The following is a 14,154-nucleotide window of genomic DNA, read 5'->3' as shown; positions in this document are numbered from 1 at the left end:
ACAGTCACACACGCTACCTGCAGAGACGCGAGGACAGTCTGATAGCATGGGCTCCACCGGTGTGTCCAGGGGCTCGGGGCTCGACACCCAGTTGCGGCAATGCTGTGGGGGAGGGGGGGAGACAGGAACAAGCAATTAAACGCCCTGTAACACATTGCTCAGACAGATCTGATATTGTTTGTGGTGACAAGGGGGGGGGGGGGGGGGGGGGTTACTCGGCACACCAGGCGCACCAGGGGGGTGTCTACGCAGCCTAGTGACCCATACCCCCTCAAGCCCACCCGCAACCCCTCCTCCCCTCAGCCGCCAGTCCACAGTCTTACACTTAGGGTCTTACCCTGTCTTGACCTTTCCTCAGGTGAAATGCTGCTTTTTACAGTACAGTACATATCAAGCCTACACCACAATGTGCTTGACATACCACTTCAAAAGAAGTGTGTGTGTGTGTGGTGCGTGCATGTGTGTTTGATGAATCCGTGTGTGGCTTTTGTCCGGTCTGTTGACGGTGCAGTGTGGTATGTAGGGTTTGATGGGACGCTGTCGTGGGCTTGGAGGAGGGAGGCAGAGAGGGGGGAATGAAGAGGAGGAATGCATGGAGAAGACGTTCCAGAGATAAGATAAAAGTTAAAACAGAAGAAACAGAAATGTAAAAGAGATTAGGCTGTGTGCAGCTGGCCTCTTTCTGAATCACTGCTTATCTACACTTGTTTACCTTCGCCCCAGCCCTCCTGACAGCCGTTACAGTGCTATGTGTGAGGGGGTGTGTGTTTGGTGTGGGGGGGGGGTCTCTCCTACAGAGCTCTGCAGCTCGCCCCCACCCCATCCTTGAACCCCGTCTAAGGCCACCCCTACCCTCCTCACCCAACCCCAGCGACCCCCCCCCTCTCCCAAGGCCCTGCTTCTGCCTGACAGAGAGGGTCTGGCTGGGGCCAATCAGGGCGGCCAGCACCCCCACACACCCCTACCCTGTCTGGAGACATGATAGAACCCCGGGGTCACATCACACCTCCGCTGGCCTGTCACAAGCCCCCCCCCCCCCCCCCCCACCCAGGGGTCACCCACCTGCGTCATCTGGACAGTCCCGTGGGTGTAAGAGAGAGAAAGAGTATGAGGCCGTGTGTGTGCGCGTACTTCTGCAAGATTGAGACAAATGTGGAGAAGAGGCCACCCCACTCGGTCGGCCCTTCGCCCTCTCTCTCTGTTGTCGTGGACACATCCGGGGTAGACCCCTTTCAGATTGATATACTACGGTACGCATCTGGTGCAGCCTACAACACTCTATTTCCGCCTTTTTCTCTAGGACAACAACTTCAGCGACTTTAGGAGAGGATTCGCACGCACGCGCGCGCACACGCAACACAAGATTATCTCATTTGTGGTGACGTGAGGTACGGAGGTAAAATCATGTGTGAGGGAGTTATTTTGAACAACTCAATGTAAATTCAAATGGGAGGGAGCTGTCAGTTCGAGCAACTTCCGTAACGCACAAGTAGTCCCGAATCAATCCACCTTATTCATGGCTGCGGGCGAATTATTAACAAATACACAAATGGACCTGATGAGGAAGTATGGAGAGAAAGGGATATATTGACAGGGTTGTAGCTATAAGTGTCAGCACACATCCGCGTTCCAACCGATCAAACAAACACAACTAAACAAGGGAATGTTAGCGAATCCTCCATGTCACCGCGTTGGAGTGCTTCTCCTTCCCCTCGCTTCCCCTTCATCCTGCCAATCGAGTGTGTTAGGAGTGAGCAGTATGGGGAAGATAGAAGGGCTGTGTGTGTGTGTGTGTGCCATCTTGGAAAACAGGCGTGCATTGTTGTATTTTTAGATGCCGAGCTTTGCCCTAGTTGTGCTCTTTGGAGGGAGTGCAGGCAGGCAGGCAGGCAGGCAGGCAGGCAGACAGGGCTCCTTGACTCGTACATCAAGTGTCTCATTGTATCTCCCTAATTCATTCCGTCTGGAGGAAGAAGCCGTCAGCTGTGCTACGAGCGAGGGGAGCCATTTCAAAGACAGCCCTCCCGCTCCCCGCCAATGGAGGAACAGGGGCCGGCGTTTCAATAGGTTTGCCGAGGCAAACCCCAGCGTCGAGGGAGCGGCGAGAGCAACTGTCAGAGAAAGGCTAACCCCGCTGCACGGGATTAGAGGATGGAAGTTGACAAAAAAGGAAGGCACATCAGAATCTCTCTCAGACATGGTTATTCTCACCGCTTCAAGCCGCGGCGCCGATCAATGGCACTGCTGAACTGAGTGAGACGCCGCGAACATAAACAGGTCACCCTGGTTGCGCGTGTGTGTGCGTGCGCCCGGGTGTATGTTTGTGCCCCGCTCCAGGTAGGGTTTGAAAGGGGGAATACGTGTCAAATGAAAGACGATACACGCCAGAGTCAACATACAGAGCAAGCAGCATGTAACACAGTCAGTGGCAGATGGAACCACACAGGGATACAACAACGCTGATTTACATCCTGTAAGTTAATGTGTGAGAGAAATGTGCTCGACTCTCTCTCTCTCTCTCTCTCTCTGTGTGTGGCTGTACTCTGTGTGTTTGCATTTTAAAAAGGAACGGAGCCGGGAAGAAGCTTGCACGCACGCACACACGCACGCACGCACGCACGCACGCACGCTGCAGCGTTTTACAAATGAACTCATTCAGTCCCATCTTCATTATTCATCCGAAACATCTGGATCCCGAGTCCCAGAGTCCCACAATCCCTTCGGGGCCGTGCGGCGGAAGCCGGTGGCGGCTGGGGCTTAGCGGGATGCTAACAGCGCTCGTAATGGTGCGCTATAATGCTTTGAGAGTGTAAACGGCAGACAGGTGTCACGGCGAAAACAGATCCTACCTGTGCGACACTCCTCAGCCTCCCTATCAAGCCTATAATAAGCCACCTGCTCTGGGCCACAGCCTGCAGTAAAACCTGCCTCCCATCTCGCTTACTGACGCGGCCACTTTACCAGCACAAACACGTGTTGCTGCTGTGTGTGTGTGTGTGTCTACCTAACGCTGCTGCTCCAGCATCTAAGACATGGCTAACAGTGCTAAGACCAGTAGCCGGCAATACGGCTGGTGGAAGAGCTGACAATACGAAGCCCGTAGGTTCCCTGCCCACCTTAACGAATGCACAAAACAACGGATCCTGGATCGACATGCCGGCGCGTTGTTGCCCATTCTACCACCTTCCCCTCCCAACTCCGTAGCCCGTCACGCAGACCGACACTTCAAAACGTCTCAGCCCCCCCCCAATCGTCCCTACTCTGACATCACTTTAGTGCCTGTGACCCTCTCTTTCTCTTCCGCCCTCCCTGTGGGCCAGCTCCCACCACTGTGTTTGTAATCTCAGTGAATTATGACAGTTTATTCATGGCTGTGCTGTGCTGTGCGTACGTACGTGGCCACCACCGTGACAGAAGACACCTTGGGCTGTGACAGGCTGCCAGCTGCACACCATCCACCTCTCTCTCTCTCTCTCTCTCTCTCTCTCTCTCTCGCTCTCTCACTGTCCTGTTCTCTCTGCTCCTCATCTCTCTCTGTCCGGCGCTACGTCTCCCTACCTCTACCTGCATTCCCTCCGTTCCTCATGTCCCTCCCCACCTGTCCTTCCTAGATGTCCTCTTGTTTTTCTCTCTTTCCCCTCCCTCCCCCCATTTTCTCTCCGCCTCTGTGGGCACACCATAATTGAAGGCTTCTATCGAGTGCTCGCTCTATACCTCTCCCTGCTGTGTGACGTCATCTGCCCGCCGCCTGACCCATTAGCTCTATATCGCCTGTCCCAGCGCGCGCTGATCTCTAAATCCCTCTCTCTGCTCCTCTCTCCCCTCCCCTCAGCCCTAACCCCATGACCCCCAGGGGGAGGGAATTACCACTGTCCGACAGGAGCAGAGCGCCACACCGCCAGGGGTGCTGCTCTAACACGCACGCACACACACAAGTGCTGGGAGGGCAGCCCAGGCGGCGCTACACCGGGGGGAGCTGCCACTGAACCTGAATAATGTTCCAGATATAAATATAGAGGACGTGTGTGTGTGTGTGTGTGGTGTGTGTGTGTGTGTGTGTGTGTGTGTGTGTGTGTGTGTGTGTGTGTGTGTGTGTGTGTGTGTGTGTGTGTGTGTGTGCGCGCGCCCGTGAGAGAGAGAGATATAGATATGTTTGGGATCTCGCTGTATTGTAAGGTCACCTGATTGAGGTATAGCCACCACAGAGGCCCTGCAGGGTGTGTGTGTTTGTGTGTGCGATCATGCCGAGGCCAACACCAGGAGAGAGAGGGAAAAACACAGAGGAGTGTCACTTCCAACAGAAACACAAAGAGACTGTGGCCTGGCTCTGAGTGACTGACTACTGTAGATGGAAGGGCCACAGCCTCTACTTTAATTACTAGGAGCGATTACACTTAGGACCGAATCAAAAACCCACACTGACCGTTGTTGTTAAAACAGCAGCTTCCCAGACACCACTCGGGCACCATGCTGTCTGTCAGAGAGCGGCCCTGTATGCGCGCGTTTCAGCCTGCAAGCCCAACGGACTCAGTAGTTACACGCTAGTCCACCTGCCCTTCTAAGCGGAAGCCCTTTGTCTAAGCAGGCCCACGTGTCAGAGTGTGTCTACGAGTCCTGGAAGGAGCGGCAAGGGTTAACGAAAAGAGAGTGAATTCTCTCCTCTCTCTCCTACATGGGGGCTAGAGCTGGAAACTTATGAGAGATGTTTGTTGTTCTGGGTAATCATCACAGATAGAAACCATTTAACGGTCCAATTATGCGCCGTCTCTGCCATTCCTCCAAAATTAATCAGAAAGAGGAAATCTAGCAAGAAGGCCAACTCAACCTTGAAGCCCGAAACTTCCGACCAACGCTCAACTAAGGGACGCGTACGCACCAAAACACACACACACACACACACACACACACACACACACACACACACACACACACACACACACACACACACACACACACACACACACACACACACACACACACACACACACACACACACACACACACACACACACACACACACAGAGAGAGAGAGAAAAAAGACAGGAAGACGGACAGAATATTAAGAAGAGAAAAATTCAGTAAAAGGTAACATATGCGATGAACTGGCGTGATGGTCGGGGTGTGTATGTGTCTGTGTGTCTGTGTGTGTGTGTGTGTGTGGGTGCGCACGTGCGTGCGCGGGGGTGTGACATTTGCATCTTCGGCTCCCCTGTAGTTCTGACGCTGGCTGTGTCTCTCATCTGTATGTGCATACTGAGTGAGCCCAGGTGCGGTCTACGGCGCAGAGGTCACGCCAGAAAGGGCGAGAGCCAAAATGAAGCGACCCACGCAAACACAGACACAGACAGACTGGAGAAGGCCAACCGTCTGGCTTATTCATTGACATCCGTCCTCCACAAAGAAGAAAGACCAGGAGGGTGGGGGTGGGGGTGGGGGCTGGAGAGATTCAGGGAAAACAAGCAAACGATTGGCTTGTAGCTGGACATGTGACAGTAGTCTGTGCTCTGGTCTGCTCTCTCCTAGCAAATCATTATTATGTATTTGGTTGTAGGAGATAGGGAATCTAAGAATAATGGAAGGAGTGAGGATACACATTGCCTCTTGTTTTCACTGTGGTCCAGCCACTGAAAGTGAGGGCGCATTAAGTAGATTTCCCATTGGTGTGTGTGTGTCATCTCACCTGCTGCAGCCACTCCTGGATGCTCTTGTTGGCGTCCTGGTGCCAGATGTTGTGGATTGAGTCGGTCATGGCCACGGCACACACCCTGTTCTTCACCTGAGCCTCTCTCTGAATCATCTGATATAGATAGATAGATAGATAGATAGATAGATAGAGACAGGGAGAACGAGAGAGAGAGAGAGATAATGAGAGAAGGAGAGAGAGAGATGAGAGAGAGAGAGAGATGAGAGAAGGAGAGAGAGAGAGATAATGAGAGAAGGAGAGAGAGAGAGAGAGATAATGAGAGAAGGAGAGAGAGAGAGAGAGATAATGAGAGAAGGAGAGAGAGAGAGAGATAATGAGAGAAGGAGAGATAATGAGAGAGAGAGAGATAATGAGAAGGAGAGAGAGAGAGATGAGAGAATGAGAGAGAGAATGAGAGAGAGAGATAATGAGAGAAGGAGAGAGAGAGATGGAGAGAGATTAACACTTCAGAGAAGCGAGCTTCAAGCACCTTCGTGCTGCTCACCCTGTCGATGTACCCGGCAGTGTTGGAACAGTAGCGTAACAGTACCAAAGACTCTCTGGCTGAGTTTAGTTTTGTGAGGATGGAGACTTTGCATTTGCTGACCAAATTACGCGTGATTTTACTAACAGAGATTGCGGTCCTAGTAGTGGAACACAGGCCATATTCATTATTAGAGACCTGCTCAGAAGTGAGTGTAGGTGGTACCAGTACACAGACGTGGGGTCGTATCCACAATTCAGAGTGCAGCCACCATACTCCCTTGTAAGACCAGGCCACGCTGTGTGTTACAGTGTGGGATGTGACACGAGCAGAGCAGAACAGTGCAGACATCTGTGTCCTTGTCACGTACATGTGGAAAGGAGTGTCGTCGTCGTCCCCCCCCCCCAAAAAATGAAATCTGTCCCATTCTAATATCACAGTCTTCCGCAATCGCCGACCTATTCCCTCCTGAATGTCAGCTTCGGAAGGAAAATGTCTCACAGAGGACTCGTTATATACCACGGCACACTACAATAGCCCCTCCACCCACCGGAGTAGTAGTAGCTGTACGCAACCGCCTTCAACAGGTTCCCTTAAGATCAACCCGGGAAGAATAGAGAACGGGGCTGGTAACAATAGGTTAACAATCACTTTAACCGGGTGTATTTAGTCCAGCTGCGGCTGGCTGTACGTCAAAGTGACTGTGGGCTGTATTTGAATAAATCCTGGTAGGCCAGTTGAATTAAAGTGAGAGTGTAGAGAGATAAATGGACTCTATTAAGAAATATATCATCCTGCTGATAAGCCTTCTTCAGGAGCATCTTCACCAAGACGGAGACGGGGAGGCTTTACACACACACGGTAGACGCACGTTTACACACACACACGGAGCATGAACACACACGCACACGCATAGGAGCATGCACTTGCAGATACACATTCTCACATTTAAAGCTAGTTCACACACACACGCAGGCGCGCACGCACACAAAAAGCTTGCAAATCTTTCCTCTGGCAGAACAAGGCCCGAGGGAGCAGCAAAGTCAACCTTTTAAAACTGGAGGTGTCAGTCAAGGGCCGTTTGTTCTAGTGCTAGCCAAAAGGGCTAATCCCTGAGTATAGGGTTCTCCAAGAGGCCAGGAGACTGGAGACAGTGCAGTGCCCATGGAAAACACGAAGCACGTGACTTGACCAACACAGTCAAAACACCGGGCGCCACAGAACTGCCTGTGTTTCTACACTTTTCCAGAGCGAGAGCGAGAGCGAGAGCGAGAGAGAGAGAGAGAGAGAGAGCATACGTCTCTGTATTCGTGCTCATATTTCTTCAACTCTTGAAGCAGACATATTCAAATAAAGTGTGTAAGGGAACCAGAAGCTTCTGTCATTTTGTAACTTTTAAAAAGTATTTTTTTTTATATCTGTGTCTATTTTGTCCATGAGTTTCTAGTAGATGGACCGTATGGTTCAAGAGAAAATTGCCAAATTGAATGAAAAAAATTATCTAATCAACAAAGGCATTACTTTCAATGAACTCTTCCAACTATTTACTTTTTTCACAACTGCCACCAGTTTGGTGCCAAAATATTTAAAACAATGATTTATTGACATAGCAAAACAAATACAAATGTGTAAAAAAAAATTTTTTAAAGGACATTTCAAGTAAAACCCTCCCTTTGCCAGCCAGGTCACCCGTGACACAAGTCAGTATCCGTGGAAACCGGCCACTAGGTGCAACAGTGAACGCTGTTAGGTTCCCTACTTGAAGGTAACAGCGCAAGTTCGAATCCAGCGATAGAAAGTTGTTTTGGGATATTTTTGTTTTAAGCCTATCCCAAACCTTCACCCTTAACTTAACCATTTGGAGTTAAGGCCTTAAACACTTTGAAATTTGACGTTTGGAACAACTTATACATTTGACGTTTGAGAAGCATGGATGAACGTCAAATTCTGACGTGAGACGGTGAGAACTGGTAGCCCTTTGCGACTAAGTAGCATATCTACAATGATATGAATGGCATTCATATGCTATGGGTCCCACAACAGAAGCATTACATCACGCTATTATTGGGCCACTAAATCCCACTGCATCTAAATCAACACCCAACCTGTGCATTTAGGCGCCGTTCTTAGCTGAGAGAAGTGGCTAGAAGACACACCATAGTCAGCTTAACAACAGCCCAATAATACTGTCTATCACCTCCTTATGTGTGAGAGAGAACCAGAGGTTGTCTGATGCCTACTCATTACCAGAGAGAGAGAAGAGAGAGGAGAGAGAGAGAAGAGAGAGAGAGAGAAGAGAGAGAGAAGAGAGGGAGAGAGAGAGAACAGAGAGGAGAGAGAGAAGAGAGAGAGGGAGAGAGACCATGAGAGAGAGAGGAGAGAGAGAAGAGAGAGAGAGGAGAGAGAGAAGAGAGGAGAGAGAGAGAGAGAGAAGAGAGAGAGGGAGAGAGAGAGAAGAGAGAGAGGGAGAGAGAGAAGAGAGAGAGGGAGAGAGAAGAGAGAAGAGAGAGAGGGAGAGGGAGAGAGGAGAGAGAAGAGAGAAGAGAGAAGAGAGAGGGAAGAGAGAGAGGGAGAGGGAGAGAGAAGAGAGAGGGAAGAGAGATAGGGAGAGAGAGAGAAGAGAGAAGAGAGAGAGAGAGGGAGAAGAGAGAGAGAAGAGAGAGAGAAGAGAGAGAGAAGAGAGAGAGAAGAGAGGGAGAGAGAGAAGAGAGAGAGAAGAGAGAGAGAAGAGAGAGACACTCTGGCCAGACAGGGAGGAGATCTATCATACTCTTCAACTCTCTCATGTTCACACGGTACTTCAAGAGCAAAACAGTAGAACAAGAGTAGAAACGGTGAAAACAACTCCTATGCTATACATGCTGGGGCTAAGTGGTTAGTTAGACTGGTGGTTATGGGCTAACCAAGCCGCAGGAGTGTGGTTAGCAACATACTAATGTCATACACATAGAGTTAGGGCTTAGGGTCTATCTAGCCTAAACGGTGAGCAAGGAAGCTGTTCAATGCTTGGCTGGGCTAGCCTATGGCCCATGGCTAGGCAAGCAGTTACAGTGCCTAGTGGAAGACTACACACCCTCGCAGTCTTCACATTTAGCTGCCAAAAAATGACATCCGCAAATAAATGACATTTGATTTTTTTCTTAGCCATGTACAAAACCCTACTTCACATTTCAAAGTGAAAGAAAGATTACGAAAGGAAATCAAATGAATGAAATATAGTACATTTGGCAGCCATTACTGTTGTTAAACATTTTGAATAAGACTCTACTAAATTGCACAACTCGTAGGGCAACATATCAATTGTTTTTGTCAAAAACGTCTCAAGCTCAGTAAATTCTGCCGCGAGTCACTAGATCAAATCCAATTCTATTGGTCACAGGCGCCAAATACAACAGGTGTAGTAACACGATAAAAACAATAACAGGACTATATACAAGGAGTACCAGTACCAAGTCAATGTGCAGGGAAGGAGGTAGTTGAGGTAGTACAGTTTGAACATGTGGGTAGGAGTAAAAGTGACTATACAATCAGGATATACAATATACAGAGTAGCAGCAGCGTATGTGATGTGTGAGTTTTTCTATACGGTATGACTTGCCTCGCATGAAAACTGTGGATGTAACCGTGGTTATTGATGGACAGCAATATTTTCAATATCTGATTTTCAAGCAGATTTAAGTGAGGACTAAGGCTGAACCATTCAGGAACACGCTACACCTCTTGGAAAGCAATACTGGTGTGTCTCTGGCATTACAATGTGTGTATCCCAGGGTTACGCATTCAGAAGACTGAGGCAGGATTTCTATCTGGGCTCTGCTCCTTTCATATTTCTTTTGATCCTGACAAACTCCCCAGTTCCTGCCGGTGACAAGCATACCCATAACATGATACTGCCACCACAATACTTGAAAATGCCTTGAGCAGACTTCCAGCTCTGCTTCCATGCAGCGAGGAGAGGATTCAGGACAGCTGTTTTCATCAGTCCCCGACAGTACGAGAAACATGTGGAAATACTTGTTGCACTAAACCAACAGACAGATGTTGAGACATTCACTATCTCACTCGTGCCCTTTCCATTCACACCACAGCATCTGGATGCAACCAGACGGGGTGAGGAACAGGAGAATGGGGGAAGGGGGAGTAAAGAGAGAGAGAAGGAGAGGCTCCACAGAAGGTGGATGTGGACGGCTAACAAAGACTGCAGCTGTGCTGTTTAAGAAAGGAACGTGTATTAAGAAAGGAAGTGGCAACATTTGCCGACCGTGTAAGACGAAGGCCATGACTACATCCCAAAACACACAGACAAGGCAAGCAGGGTCAAAAGGCAAGAGCACATCAACAACCCACCCTTCTCCTATCCACTGGAAGAACTGCAAGCCTTCTCCCTCACATACTAGCCAATACTCCCCTTGACTTGATTTCGTCACAGCAATGTCATATTATATACAGACGAAGAGGCTAAAAGGCCTTGAAAAACGGTCAAATTCTGACCCACTTGGCCAACAGATGCCCACTAAATCCAGTTTCTGACGATCTCCATGACCGTTTGTGACAATCCACTCCTCCATCCACCCCAACCTCCTTCTCTCCTCTACTCCCTGACCTCTCGCATGCCCTCTACAGTAAAACACAGTGTTAAGCGTTTTAAGCTGCTTCCCATCACAAAGCCAGCTAATTGCAGGACTTTTGCAGCACCAAATCGCATTTTCGCCCGTGATCTTGAGCGGGACAGAAACACGAAGAAGAAGAAGGGAGAAATAAAAACAACGTATTAATCATGTTTATTTATCAGGATGAGGCGTTGGATGTCGGGTTGAAATAACAGACGAGGCTGCATTTAACTGCACGCGAAGCCATCTCTCGCCGAGATAAATACTCTCCCATTCCACCCTCTCCTTCTCTATGATGCTAGCACCGGCGCTACAGCCTCCATCTAAACACCGGCAATAATAAAGACAATTATTTAGGGCTTTGATAATTATGTGTCAAAGGCAGAGAAAACCAGTGGATAATTGGGTGAAAACTGAATGGTAATCCACAATGGACTTCCCCAGGGGGGGGGGGCTGGGCAGACAGGGCTGGGGAAGGATATGAGAGATATCGAGAGAAGGGGAAATAAACGAGGCCTTTTAAGGGAGCGCCGCCTCACAACCAAATCATCAAGCTAGCGAGCGGCTACAATTACCAGGGAGAGCGGATGGAGTCTTGGAGGGCCGAGCGAGACAGAGGAGAGAGAGACAGAGGAGAGAGAGAGAGAGGAGAGAGAGAGAGAGGAGAGACAGAGGAGAGAGAGAGAGAGGAGAGAGAGAGAGAGGAGAGAGAGAGAGAGAGAGAGAGAGAGAGAGAGACAGAGGAGAGAGAGACAGAGGAGAGAGAGAGAGACAGAGGAGAGAGAGACAGAGGAGAGAGAGAGAGATGGTCGTGTTGTTTGCCACCCGATCGAGGGCCTAATGCGCTCAAACTGCTGCCAACAGTGGGGGATAATCTAGGACTACTCACGAAACGCTGGAGTGCTGCTTAAATATTTGATTGATTAACTGTCCAACTGCTGCCAGTGAGGGAGAGGATTGCACAAACACACAAGCACACGCACTTACAAAAGAGAAACGCACACGCAAACACTCATTCAATCACACAAACACACATTTATACACACACACACACACACACACATGTACGACCACAGCCTGTAGGCTTTTGCGAAGTCGCTGCTGGCCAAACAAACATAAACCCTGACTTGTGTTGTGACAACCCCAGGCAGATTTTACATAAATCAATGAGGGGGAGCTGGAGACATTAGAGCCATAATCAAACACTGGCAACTTGATAATCCCAGTCTGGATTAGACGGGACAGAACACTGAAGCACTGTAGAGGTGACAGCTAGAACAGTTAGAGGACTGGCTGGGAACTTGTCGTTTTGGTCGGTTTCCTCTACGGACAGCCTGTGAGGTGAAACAGAAAGCTGCCCAGAGCCGCGCTGACCTCCCTGAACTGGCCTGACCCTAACCAAGTCAGTGTGTGTGTTTGTGGGGGGGGTGATGGCGGTCCTATGGCTGGGTCGGGGGGGGCCCGGGTCAGCCCTGGGGCCTCCTGGTTGTCACCCCTGGCCTGGCTGTGAAAACACAGGCAGATGGCCCCAGGCTCTGACACCCTCTACAGGAAGAGACAACTTGAGGGCTTTCCCCTGCTTTGATGGCCCTGGGCCCCCAGGTCCACTCAGGTCCTCTCAGCTCACTGACATCCTTTGTCTTCACGGCAGGAAGGAAGCCCTCTCCAACAAGAGGCCACAGGGCCACGGGGAGCAAGTGGGAGTGTGTGTGTGTGTGTGTGTGTGTGCGAGCGTGCATCTGTACGTGCAGCCGTGCAAAGGTCAAAAAAGCACTAGGGTCACATGCATTTAGGGCCATTACTCGCCTGGCCCTCCATTTAGTGAACCCTGGCGTTGGCGTGATTTAGGAGAGCTGGAGAGGAGAGTGACCGACCGTCAGACCGACCGACTGCCGCAATAACTTCCTCCTCCATTTCCTCAGGCAGAATGGGCCGCCACGTGCAGGGGTTGGGGAGGGTTGGTGGAGACTGGGGGCGAGGGGAGCGGGGTCCAGGGGCAAGGGGGGTATCGCAGGCGTTGGTGAGTGACAGTGCCGGATATGGAGCGGGCGGTGGGGGGGGGGGGACTCTCCACACACACGTCAGCGGGGGCCGGCAGGAAAGGGAAGCCCAGTAAATATTTACTGACACAGCAGTTCCCCAAAATGGCGACCGCCTCTTGGAAACAAAAGGCAGAGGATAAGGAGCAGCGTGCCAGGAAACGCAGCGGTCGCGGGCACATCGCCCCGCATGTGCCCGTGGAAAACAAGAGGGAAAAAAGGAAGGGAGGACAGATGAGGGAGGGAGGGAGAGGGGTAGATAGGATGGAAAGGGAGGGTTATGTTCTGCTCATTGGCAGGGAGTGTTCGTTCGTACACAATGGTGCGCTAGTGCAAGGAAACCCCTGATCAGTGGAAACAATGGTATCTTTTGCTTACAAGCCTCTTTGTAGCTCTCAGTGTGTTCGCGTACCTGTGTGTAGACTCGCTTGGTGTGTGTGTGTCAGGTAAAGTGCAATCACGCTGAGAAAACGTGGCAAAGACAATCTGAGCAGCTGGTCATGGCTGTTTGCTCCTAATGACACACACCCTTGGTTGAGGAGAGGCAGCTGTGTGTGTGTGTGTGTGTGTGTGTGTGTGTGTGTGTGTGTGTGTGTGTGTGTGTGTGTGTGTGTGTGTGTGTGTGTGTGTGTGTGTGAGAGAGTGTGAGAGTGAGGGCACGTGTGAGTCTAACATGCACACTTTCTTCCTGCCGTCACGATCTCTCTCCATCACTGTATAAATCTGGCTAAATAAATACATCTTCTATAATTCCTAAATATTATTAGTAGCTGGTCTTCCATCTCTATATTGATGTATTAAGTAAAAGTTCCACAACGTTCTTAATAAAACACACTCAATTGACTCAGTTGAAACCCAGAGAAACTCCTGTTGGATTGACAGACCTGTGATTAAAGAGACTAAGCACGTTTCACGTATTACTTATAACCCAAACAACAACAAAACAGGACATTTTCAGGTATTTCCAGGTCTCCTTATTCATCAGCCCCCATTTAATTAAATGTCCCATTAACATCTGCACTGGTATGATAATAACTACACTTTTGAATTAATTAGCAGATGTTCCACTGTCATGAAGCAAATCTATTATTGTACAATAACCACGTTCGAAAAACAAACGCCTAGCGACGTAACGCAGAGCATTATGTTCCCATTTTATAGAGTTTCTTAGTAATATATAACATTATCAACTTAACTCTTCAATTTATGTATGTGTTTAGGTACACCAATTAACCCTCTAACGCTCATGGGAATTGGTCTACATGGATAGGGCTAAATTGAAATATTTCTTACGGAAGAAGTATGAAAAGCATAAGCGTGGTAGCAATTGAAAGGGAA

General features: G+C 49.6%; 1 protein-coding gene across 13 annotated transcripts in view; it reads right to left on the bottom strand.

Moving 5' to 3' along the window:
• The window catches only part of LOC139545765 (cotranscriptional regulator ARB2A homolog), a 199,689-nt gene that overhangs the window by 66,690 nt on the left and 118,845 nt on the right, over positions 1-14,154 (bottom strand). For all 13 annotated transcript variants that reach the window (XM_071353913.1, XM_071353906.1, XM_071353918.1 and 10 more), the window contains 2 exons: positions 5,681-5,797; positions 18-102 (listed from right to left, as the gene is read on the bottom strand). In XM_071353913.1, coding sequence (XP_071210014.1) covers positions 18-102; positions 5,681-5,797 — 202 coding nt within the window. The remainder of the gene's footprint in view (positions 1-17; positions 103-5,680; positions 5,798-14,154) is intronic.

Source organism: Salvelinus alpinus, chromosome 19 (genome assembly GCF_045679555.1).
Source record: "Salvelinus alpinus chromosome 19, SLU_Salpinus.1, whole genome shotgun sequence".
Lineage (NCBI taxonomy): Eukaryota > Metazoa > Chordata > Actinopteri > Salmoniformes > Salmonidae > Salvelinus > Salvelinus alpinus.
The sequence above is the reverse complement of the archived record's forward strand: the minus strand, read 5'-3'. Positions and strand labels throughout refer to the sequence as shown.